This window comes from Acipenser ruthenus, chromosome 6, assembly GCF_902713425.1.
Source record: "Acipenser ruthenus chromosome 6, fAciRut3.2 maternal haplotype, whole genome shotgun sequence".
Lineage (NCBI taxonomy): Eukaryota > Metazoa > Chordata > Actinopteri > Acipenseriformes > Acipenseridae > Acipenser > Acipenser ruthenus.
The window spans coordinates 21,915,807-21,928,270 of NC_081194.1; the positions used below are offsets into that span (position 1 = coordinate 21,915,807).

The window sequence follows — 12,464 nt, forward strand, 5'->3', positions numbered from 1 at the left end:
GACTTCACCTGATTAAAAATAAAACCTGAAAACTTCAAGCCCTACTTGTGTGTGTGTGTTCAGATTTACTTTTTCCACAATACTTGTTATATTTCTTTTTAGCAATATGGACCTCTGTTAATATGGGGCATAACACATTAAAATAAAATACAGTGCATGGTGGGATACTATCGTATTAATTTCCACAGTTCGTTGCGCTGCTGGGAATTGTAACTAAACTATTCTGATGGTGTGTGTCGACGCATTAATCCTGACTAAACATGAAACGGTACTTCAGTGTGGACGCTTTGAGCTGGATTAGTTAGAGCGGTTTTGAGTACGGTTCTCGAGATCGGTTATGTAGTGTGGACAGGGCCTAAGAATGCATTCATCAAGGTCAATGCTTGTAAAATCACATATTGCTATGAAAGATATGAAGCAAGTTCTATTTATAACAACACCATTGTCGCATTCCAATAAATTTCTTATAAATGTTACAGACCGTTAGTTTTTGCTTCATATAAAAAAAAAAAAAGATTGTATATAAGGTCACCTCCATCTTCAACGATGGAGACTATTCTTTCCAGCAAACAAAGACACTGGAATGTTTCAATACTGACATCTTCCATATTAGAACATAAAGTGCTCCCTGCTGTTGTTACATGTGTTCTTTCCACAGACCTTGGGATCATATCTTTAAAGCTCTTGGAGATATAAAAACCTAAGCTAGACAATATGAGCCTAAGAATCAATGGTACGCTCAGAACTGCAGTAGCTATTTTAATTGCAATTGGACTTTTTATCATTTCTTTTTTCTAAAAGCTTTCCACATATTCTAAAAAAAATAAATAAATAAAATTGAACAAAACATGCTACCAAATCTGTAATACAAGGTAACATTAACATTAAATTAGATTATCTTTTTAAACTTCCATTTTAGACAAAGCTGTAAAAATACCAATACTCCAACAATAACATTGTGGTCCACACTAAAACTGAGGACCCTAAAAAGAACAGCAACAGTAATATTGTTAACATATACATGTTTTCTTTTTTTGAATGCACGTACTAACTGTACTAACAGCCAGGTACAGTTATTCATTAGTACAAGTTAGTAAGATTTCAGTACTCTCAATAGCTTGTGCTAATTAATGTTCTTAACTTGTTTAATTGTAATTAGATACACCTCATATCTCCATCACTGAAGATATGCATCTCCTTTGAGGGATTGTGGCAAAGTGGTGAGTGATTACAGGTGCGTGCAGTGCTACAGAAACAGACAATGGTTTCCAGATGCAAGGGTGTTTATTGAAAATTAATAACAAATGTCCAAAGCCTTAAGGCAAACACCTGTAAATAAGAAATGAATGGAATGATACAGTGGCATGTATCACTCGGTATTTGTAATCCCCGGGTTTGACCCAAAACCAAAAGTCCAGTTTACTACACCCACACGAAACACAAAACACAAACACAGATAACAGTGAGTGATATTAGTGCTTGTGGTGCTCCGTGAACAAAGGGAAGTGCTGGTTTGATGCTGGCTGAATAGCGACAGCTCCGGATCGTGTTTAGTAGTCTAAAATAATAAACAGACAGTTACAACAAACACTAACAGACAGGACAAAACTCACGTTTTTTCAGCACAATACACATGGGTTCCTTGTAGGTTGCATCTAACCATTTACCAAAGAACAGATTACTTTGCTACGCCCCTATTTTATTCCCTCCCTCATGACCCATTGGTTAACGAGTGCATCCGCTTCTCCAATCCGCGGATGCCACGCCATTTCCCGTCCGGGTCATTGAGCTCAGGTATCGTAGCTCCGTCTCTTTTCTAGCCGGCCGACTTCCACCTACCCACGGGAATAAATTGTCATGCCTTTCAGTCCAGGGTACTCTGTTCCCTCTACCTAGTGCTCTCACAGGTCGGGAGGGAGATCTAACACCAAGCGTCATTCTCTGTCACAGGGATATTAAAGCTTATAAAATTAGGGTTTTTACAAGTAGTCTGGGATGGACATAATTACTGTTTTTAAACATTTAAAATGATAAACAAACTCTTTGTTATTTATCAATTATACTACAGCAACATTGCTGGACAGGAATTAAGTTACTGTTTATTTTATGGCCAGTAAACCAACTTATCTGGAACACTTAAAAGCTGTTAGACAAGGTGTCCGAGTGGCTTACCTGGTGAAGCTGTGTGGTGTGCAGGGTGAGTGATACAGCGCAGGTTCGCGTCCTGGCTGTGCAAAGTCGCCGGTCTTCGCTGGGGATTCTGAAGGGAGTGTTGCACTGGCTCTGGTGCTCCCGTGGGTTATGAAGGTAAAACCAGGAGGGACTGTTTCTCTTCATCGCGCTACAGCGAACCCTGCTGGCCAGGCGCCCAGTGAGCTCAAAAGCAAACACCTGCAGCTCTGGCCTTTGTCCACCAGAGGTTGGTAGCTTGCTGATAGAAACAATAACGTAGAATCATACAGACCACACATATTAAATTGCTCTTGAGTTTCTGGGTGTAAAAGAGGAAGCTGGCTTGGTCGTGGGATTAGAGGATGCCACTGAACCTTCAGTCATCCTGAGCTGTGTGGGGAACTGCTGCGGTGAGGTGAAAAAATTGGACATTCCAAATTGGGGAAAAAATTAGGGGTAAAATAACTGGGCACACAAAAAATATATATAAAAATAAATAATTAAAAAAGACGTTAGACAAGAAACCATATTACAGAAAGAAAAAAAAAAACATTTACAGACTTGGAAAGTAAAATACAAAAGGGACACATTTTTACATTCTCTATATTCTATTTGGCTTGAATATTCACCTTTTTCTGAAGTAGCGATCAAAAAGTTATGTCTTTCAGCCAACACTCAATTCTGGTTTGTGCTGCCTGGGGGTGGGACATTTGTTGCTTGTTTTATCCGCAAATAAATCTCTTAGTATTTCTGAATATATGTAGGCAATGATTTAATGAGCAAGCGGTCTTACAATTATTATCCATTTGGTAGGGATGACGAAGGACTGGGATTTCCCAATACACTGCCAAGTTGCTGAGAACTGTGCTGGGATACGGTGACACTTCAGCATCTAAATGCTTATCTTTGAACAGTCTAAACATTTTTTTGTGACAGACTTGATCATAAATAAGTAAGTTGTTTAATAAATAATGATACACAATAGAATAACATGTTTATTTGACCTCTTATGAGCTAATTATACTTTTACTGATGTCAGTATGTAACAATGTAGCATAAGAGTTAATGACCATTTCAACCTTTTTAGCAATAATCAGCACATTTGTGCTTAGCTCTGCAATGACATGTGCCTACCGGGTTCCTTATCAGTTTAAAAAATAGACTGTATACGGTAAATTGTCTATTACCAGTATCTGCTTTTTATTTCAAATTATAAATGTAACAATCTTTCAAGTTATAAAATGAGAATTAAACAACCTAACTTACTTAAACTACTTAAAAATTAAACACCTGTATTGTTTATTTCTAGTTTTGTACCTTTACCAAGTGTAATGAGGTTAAATATAAATTAAAAATGGTTTCACTTTTCTTTAGGAAGGAACCCCGGATTTAGTGCAGTGATGTATTTATCTACTGTTTGTCTGTTGCATTTTTAAAATATAATCAATCTTTTCTTTGGTCAAACAGAACAATACTCTCAGACCAATAACCCAAGTCATTACATTATTGTTGTTTATTAACCAACCTCTTGGGTCTATAGTTTACATTGCTGACCACCACAAGAGTAACAATTGTATGTACACTTTACAGGTTGGGACTTCTAGTTTCAGTTCAAGGAAAAGGCTCTATAACCACGAATTTGACATTCAGTACATAGTGCAGTCTTGTCGATGGAGTTGGAGTTGTCACATGGTGCATATGTAAGAGCAATATTTAAAATGTCTGTACAACAAGCTAAACAACATTATGTGTGTTTTTTTATTTAAAATATAAGAACATATGAAGATTTAGAAATGAAAGGAGTGGATCCGTGCTTGTCCAGTTCCTAACATCTGTTTAATGTCAAAACTGTCAAGTCAGGTCTTTAAGAATCCCATCCATGCAGCAATTATTATTATTTTTTTTTTTAAGTTTAGTCGTCGCCAATTTTTTACCCCGGTTTTTTCTCCCTAATTTAGCATGCCCAATTATTATCTGTATCCTCGGCTCACCGCTCGCAACCCCTCCCGCCGACTCGGGAAACGGAGGCTGGAACACGCGTCCTCCGAAACGTGCTCCTGCCAAGCCATCATTTTTCGCACTGCAGATCCACAGCAATGCCACCAGACCTATAGTGCCGGAGGACAACACAGATCTGGTGGCTCCACTGCAGAACCACAGGCGCCCTATCGGCCACAGGGGTCGCTGATGCGCGGTGAGCCGTGGATTCCCCTGCCGACCTAAGCCCTCCCTACCCGGGCAGCGCTCAGCCAATTGTGCGCCGCCCCCTAGGAACTCCCGGTCACGGTCGGCTGTGACATAGCCTGGATTCGAACCTGCGATCTCCAGGCTATATTGCACATCCTGCACTCCGCGCGGAGCGCCTTTACTGGATGCGTCACTCGGGAGCCCCCCCCCCCATCCATGCAGCATTAACAACATGGCTAGACAACCCATTCCATACCCTCACCATTTTTTGTAAAGAAATGTCTAAGTCTGTCTCCACTTAATTTCCAACTGTGTTCTCTAGTCCTGGTGTCTATATTGCACTTAGTGTTACTGAACAGGTTGTAGGGTTTAAAACACAATAGATTACTTCCCCTAGCTTTCTGCTTTGTTGTATGTATTCCTGCAATATGTATTGTAGTGTGCTACACTTACAGGCTTCTGTGGCAGGGCTGAGGCCTGCCCCTGTAAATAGTATGTTTTGCTTTGGGTTTCTAAATAAAATATGATTGTGGTTTGATTGTAAATAAAATGTGTTAGATTTTGTAAAAAACAAAGTGTGTGCTGAATGGCAGGGCTGGGAGGTTTGACCTCACTGCCTAACTGATTGATGTGCAGCAGGTGGCCAGGTGTCAAATGCGTAATTGATAATCAATTAACCCTGGTCACCTTCCTTTAAAAAGAGGCTGAAAAGCCAGTATTTTTGTTCTTTTGTTTGTTTCTATTCTCTGTGTACCAGCATGAGGATTCATGACTGTGCGGATAACCAGGGAGTGGGAACTAAATGCACGACGGAGGACCATAGTGTGTACATGGTAGGGATTCACTTAGGGGATTTTTTTTATCCCACCAAGGTTTATTTCGTTTATGCAGGGAGAAGGTTCCATTAGCAGGACCCCCCTTTTAGTGGCGAGCTTGGTCACCTTTTGTTTTGTAGCTGTTTTTTTTTTCTCACTGTGCTTTGTTTTGGATTTTTGTATTTGTTATGTAGACGTGTGTGTATTTACTTCCGCAGTAGGGATACCATTGCTGGTACCCTAGTGGCGACCACGACCACTGCAACTGCCTGTGTTTAATAAAACCTGGACGCCTGAGCGACGTTTTCAAGACAAACCCTGTGTGTCTCTGTCGTCTCTCGGTGGATACCCACACAGTAACAGAACACCCCTGTTACAGCTTCTCTTTTAAATTTCTGCAGGATTAGTTACAGGTAGCAAGGATGGCAAATGCTGATCTAAGCAAAGAAGAATAATGTAGAATCATCCAGAACACCAACATGATAAACAGGTAAAACATTAGGATCATTTAAATGACATATCCCTTTAGTGTTACTTTCCCTGGCTTTCTGCTGTGTTGCACACGTTACTGGTGTAATGGTTTTTTAATGTAAGTTTGGCAGGGATGGGGTTAAATCCATCCCTGCCAACAACCACATGAGGAATGTGGCCATTTTTGAGTAGTTATTTTAGTTTCACATCGGTTATGCATCGGGTCTTCCTGTCAAAATGTATTCTGAATTCAATATATGTGAACTACAAGAATTTAGTGGTGGAGTACGCCAGATAAAAATACCCTTCACTCATCCCAGTCATTCTTTTCTTTTACTTCTCTTTCTTTGATTTTCTCCTTGTGTCAGTCCAAACACGTGCAGTTATTACTTAGGACTACTTTGCTTTTTAACCTGGTTTCAGCGGGTCTTAACACGGTGCTCAGTTTTCTATTTGCAACCCCACTGCACTGTCATCAGAATCACTTCAGCAAATATGTTAATGATGGGGCAGGCGCTCTAACGGGGAAAGACATGTTTTCAGAACTACACTGAAATGGTATATTTCCTTTTTTAACGTCTTCGCTCCATTTATGCGCCACAGAATCTGGGGCAAGCGCTGTTCGCGTTAGCAAGTGCATTTGCACTGTGAATACAGCCCTAAGAGTTTTAGTTTATAGACAGTAAGAATTTAAGATGTTTGTGGTAATAAAAGATTTTTAAAACATACTTTTCATGTCTTTTCCTTGAGAAACTATATAAAATAGGTATTAAATGAAAAAATGATTTCAATCAATGCTTTTTCAAAAAAAAAAATCAAATGATTTAAATCAGTGATTTAAATCAAGTTATGGCCCTGGTCCTACCTGGTCGCTCAGGCACATGATCAGAAGTGCGGGTACAGGTTTATGAATATGCAAAAAAAGCTCCATATAATGGCAATAAATAAATAAATAAATAAATAAATGCATACATTATTTTGGTGGGTTAGAGTGGAATAAGAACCAGTAATAAAACCTTAAGCAGGAACTCTGCACACTAAGCAACACAACAGCATTTAGATAAACGGACGATTTTTCTGCCTAGGTGATAAAGTGTTTTGTGCATGACAATGTCTTATGCACATTTCGAGTACAAACATAAATATTAATTTGGTTGGAGGTATGTCCCCTGTACATCTTGCATCCTCGCTCTAACCTGGCAGGGCAAGGCTTGTCATGCATATTTAAAATGAGCTTTTCAATGTGTAAATATTAAAATATCAGAATTTAAGATATGTTAAGGTTCAGGCTGATCAGTAGGGTCTGCTTACTGCAGCCAATCACCAAAGCTGCGAGTCAAAACTGATAATTCTACTGGCCAGCAATAACCAGTAAGTGTTGACAATCTCCAACATAGCCAGTCAAAGCTGATCGTTTTGTTTCACTTACAACATTCACCGGTTATTGTTGACTACCCCCAAACCACACTGGCAAACATTGCTAATGAAGTCATTTCATTTCATTTCAGTCAAAGCTGATAATTGGTTATTGTTAACAACCAGTTCTTTCTGACAAATCCCAGTACTGCCAGTCAAAGCTAAGATTTTGTTTCATTTTCAGTTATTGTTGCCCACACCTCATTGGTAAAAGTTATTATTATTATTATTCCATTTTTGCCAGTTGTACAACAACTGTCTGTATGAACAAAGGTTTTCATGTTGTTTTTTTTTTTTTCTTCTGGAAATTGCATCCAGAACCAAGCCCATTGACACTTTAAAGTATGCATTCATGTAGGAGATATTTTTCATTTGAAATTATTATTATTATTATTATTTATTTCTTAGCAGACGCCCTTATCCAGGGCGACTTACAATCGTAAGAAAATACATTTCAAGTATCACACTACAAGTAATAATACAATTAAGAGCAAGATAAATACAATGACTTTGGTTCAAGCAAGTACAAGTGTGACAAAATACAATTCAATAATACAGCAGATAACAGTGTCAGTGATAGTTACATCAGGATATGATTAAATACAAAATACTACAGATTAAACACTTGGCAGATTACAGTACTCTGAAGTACAGGATTAATGCAGTAAAATAGGGGGCAGATAAGAGCAAGTAAAGCGCATTTAAGGAAGGGTGATAAGTGTCCCAGGGGAAAAAAAGAGAAGTTCTACATCAGCTTCAATCAAAACAGCCGGCTATATATATATATATATATATATATATATATACTGTATATATAATTAGTTGTGTGTGGATGTGCTTGTGGTTTCCAGGGTTGGGATATCATTCTTCTAATGCACAGCTCTATAAATCGAGACCTGTAATCTGGACCAAAATAGTCTCTTGTATATTATTGGTTTCCTTTACCTCTGTTACAGCCAAGGAAGCAAAACACATATTAAACAGCGAGTGCCTTTTTTTCCAAATGACATTTTTTACAGCTGACAGTTCATGGGTCAAAATCCTCCTTAAATATGTACAGTAAGTACAATTATTTAAACCGTAGGAAGCAACGTGGCAATCATTATGTGAAAATATTCTATTTAAATTGCACCATACAGTATACTGTGTGTGTGCATGTTGTCTTGCTGGTTTTTGCACCAGTCTCCAAGACTCAGCATTGTCGTTTTGTTCAGAATTTGACACTGCTTTAATCTCTCCTGCGCATTGTCATGGAGAGCACATGTAACCGGACCCAGGAGTCAAAGCGTAGGCTATCTGCTTTGCAGAAGGAGTTTTACCAGCACAGCAGTTCACGCATTACTGAGTGGAACTACTTCCCACTGACTTCCATAGCATTGGTATCTGAAGGAATTATTCTGTTAAGATGAAACTCTGCTAATATCCTTCAGTGATACACAGGGTAATTCAAAGGGTTCACTGATCACCAGAGTTCAGTTATTAAAACATTTTTAGCTTCATATTATCCTGTTGCTAATAATAATAATAATAATAATAATAATAATAATAATAATAATAATAATAAAACATATTTCGGATCTAGTTGGCTGCTTATTTCTGCTCTTTTTTAGCTTAATGAACATACAGGTCACCTTTTTATGTTGACAATCTGTGTGTTCATTTGAATTCACGAAATGTCAACATTTCAAATACAATATAATAGATACTATACTGTACCATGGTACCTGTGATGTGGGTCAAGTAATCTGACACAGTTTCTTTGGCTCAACTTTTTAACTAATTTGAGGCAACTTTGCTGTATCAAGCTTGGTTGAAATGGTGGCACAAGTCTCTCCAAGTCTCCCCTGGTGTGCCATGCAGTGGCCTGAAACCTAGTGTGTGTTAAGTAAGTGAGCAGCTCAGTGAAAGAATCCATTTCACGGCACCCTCAGTTCTGCTCTCTCAGTGATCCAAATGAGCGGATAAATTCTCGCTCTGAGATGCTCAGTTACTTAACACACCCCTAGTGTCCTAAAGCCAATAAGTGGCTCCATGTTCCCACGTCTTATTTTTAAAACCTTGCTAAGCAATCTTTTATCTTCTCTAATCTTTTAAAGAGTTTGGTGCTGCCTCAAAGTTGCTGATTTAACAGAACAGATGGTGTACTTCTGGATAGTAACCTCTCCTTTGATGCCCAAATCTCCTCTGTAGTCAAATCCTCCTTCTACCACCTCTGAAACATCTCAAAGGTCTGTCCCTACCTTTCCCTCCCAGATGCAGAGATACTCTATCATGCATTCATCTCCTCTCGACTTGACTACTGCAACTCTCTCTATGGTGGTCTCAAAAGTGCACTACACCCGGAGAGCGCTCTTTAAGCTTCATGTAGCTCCCACAGTCACTCGCTTCAAATCAGCTCTCAAGGCCCACCTGTTCTCTCTTGCTTTCAATGCTCTTCAAGCCTGATATCTGTTATTAGCTGTTGTCTAAATTGCTATTTCTGGTTTTTCACTCCATCTTATTTGTATGATTCTGCAAAGCACACGCATCCACAATGTTTAGAATTCACATCCTAGCCTTGTATTTAATGTATTATGCCTGTATTTAATGTATTTGCATTGTTTTTTTTCCTGTTTATTTAATATATTATTCCCTGTATTTCACTGTATTTAATGTATTATGCATTGTTCCTCACTATCTTGTAAAGCACTTTGATGGTGGTCCACTATGAATGGCGCTATATATTGATAAAGATTGACTGATTGATTGAAACAGGAGAGGTAGAATGGAAGTCAGTTTGACATACGAAGGTTACCTGCCAGGGCCAATCTTTCAGTGAATTACCCACAAAAGTTTTGCTATAGTAGTTTACAGGCTCAGAATTGCCTGCCTAAAAACTCCACTTTGATGGGTGATATGAAGAAGTATCAGAGAACATTATTATACCTGTGCTATACATTTTTTACTATGGGCCTGCTTACCAATTTATATGTTGAAAATATTGGTGCACCATATATTTTCATGAGTCTGTAATCCATATAAAATAAATATATGGATTACAGACTAAAATATTTTAAATATATCCCATATTTTAAATATATAAAAAAGTGGCCAATTTCTATATATGAAAAATATCAACACTGTTATCTGCTCTTGAACTGCCCTGATATCAAATCATACTGTGGTTTGTATTTACTCTTATTAGGACTGAAGTCATTGTATTCTGTACCTTGCTCTTAATTGTACTGTAATCCTTGATATGTATTTTTGTATACAACTGTAAATCACCCTGGGTAAGGGCGTCTGCTAATAAATAAATAAATAAATAATAATAATAATAATAATAATAATAATAATAATAATAATAAGTGGGTAGTATAAAAAAATACAATACTAGCTCTGGGGGATGAATAAACAGAATCAAATTAAATGCATAGCCTAATACAAGCTGGAGATCCAACTACTTCTAAGAGCTAAAGTCAATGTTCTGCTAAGTAAGCACTGGCTAATTCTCTTTAAAACAGTTCAAGTATGTTCTGTATTTTAAAAAGACACATAAACCATGGTGGTCTTGAGAACTATAATTTGTTATGGAACCTTATTTTTCTATGGCATAACAGGTCTTTATTACAAAAAAAGGGTTCATATGTATATTGGTGCTAGTTGGATTGATGGTACTGGAAACTGAAATCATCTCTTTATCCACAGATTAAGGTCAAAATTGGCAGTGGTAATGCCAACATGTGTATATATCATTTACAGTTGTATCATAGTATACCACAGGAAACTTTTCAAATAGGCAAGGTGTCAATTGTGTTCTTTTTTTTATGTGCACCAGAACCCATTTCACTAAATTATGTTTTTTGTCTAATGTTCTACACCTATGAATATGGTAAATAGTATTAAATACCTTTTAAAATAGTGTAATTGGTTTATTTGTCGCTTGCAGGAACGTCCCTATACTCAGTATTAGATATTTTAACTATTAACTGTAGATACTATATGACAGTATTCGCATCCTTTAAAATAAATTCTACTAACTTACTGTGTTCAAATATAAAACTTTTGTTTTTCTTGTGTATGACTACTATATTGCCTTTCCAATCAGAATTCCTTGTCGTGTTACTACAAATGTAACCCACCACCCCACGAAGAATATGCTACTTTTGTTTAGTCTGCTAAGAAATACATAATAATAATAATAATAATAATAATAATAATAATAATAATAATTGAAGGGAACTCTTTTGTTTGGCATTGGTCAAGTTCACGTTATTTTTCTGAAAATGCCAGTGCCAAAAGTAGTAGGCTTAATTTCATCTTCATTTTTTAAACGTTTACGAAAATCATTCAGGTGAAATACGTCATTATAATCACAAACATTTGAACATGTTTAGTCCTAAATAAAACAATATCGAAGGGGATAAATCACAAATTCCAATTAAAAGTGATATCAAATTAGACTATGATATATATTTGGATGGGGGGGTGTCATTTAGAAAGAACGAACGAGCCTCTAATGTGCTTCGTGGGTAAACGTAAACGCAATACTGAATTAAATTGCAAGGGTCAAAACATGACTATGACTCAGATACCAAATACGCCTACCACAGGCCTGATTCCCAACATGAAGGTGGGTGGATGAGCAAATGGAAATGCAATTACCGGGATGTACATGCATGACTGACTGCAGAATAGAATAGTAGAACAAGGGAGACTTACCAGGTCTATGAATGTTAAAAACTTCCAGCTGCCGCCGTAAGTCTGGTGAGCTGGCATGTCAATGGCTTTATAATTGCAGAGGATGGAGAAATAGGATAGAAGGATTGCCAGCCTTAGAACCTGGGATGGGATGAGCGCCATTTTTTGTGTATCCTCCTGACTGAATACTGTTTAGCTGGGTTTCTCACTCAGTGCAAAGAGGTCGCTTGCCTGGAGTTGGGATGCAAAAATGATGAGGCGGAGGAGGTGTGCGTGTGGGAGCGTAGAGTAAAGGGGGGTGGAGGGTGTTGCTATACATTTTTTAAAAAATGTTGCTGTTAGGGGCTGCCGAGCATGCTTTTTTATATATATTAAAACATTTAAGCAAAGAGCCCATGCAAATAACTGATAATTGGTATCAGTTAATTGTCGTTTTTGTTCGTCTTTTGCTCTTTACTCGGGTACTAAATTTTTGTTTGCTTTCAATTGTTCGGCGAATTGATTTAGCCTACTTTGATGTTCTTTAGTGGATGGAAAAAATATATAAACACTGAAATCAATGCATGTTCTACATGTCTGATAATACGTATTATTGTATGCAAATCATTTCCTTGACATGTCATGTAATATGCTTAAAAACTGCATCTCCCTATTCCAGGTCTGTTTCAGATCTGAAACACTTTAGAGGACTGATAGCAATTCTGGGGACTTTGCTGGAGATTT

At 37.6% G+C, this 12,464-nt stretch overlaps 1 protein-coding gene across 3 annotated transcripts in view; it reads right to left on the reverse strand.

Moving 5' to 3' along the window:
- The window catches only part of aig1 (androgen-induced 1 (H. sapiens)), a 47,248-nt gene extending 35,211 nt beyond the window's left edge, over positions 1-12,037 (reverse strand). Inside the window, exon 1 of one of the 3 annotated variants that reach the window (XM_059025228.1) lies at positions 11,763-12,037. In XM_059025228.1, coding sequence (XP_058881211.1) covers positions 11,763-11,903 — 141 coding nt within the window. In that variant the 5' untranslated portion in view covers positions 11,904-12,037. The remainder of the gene's footprint in view (positions 1-11,762) is intronic. The other 2 variants (XM_059025229.1, XM_034017177.2) reach the window with 2 other exon arrangements.
- Positions 12,038-12,464: the final 427 nt, after the last annotated feature.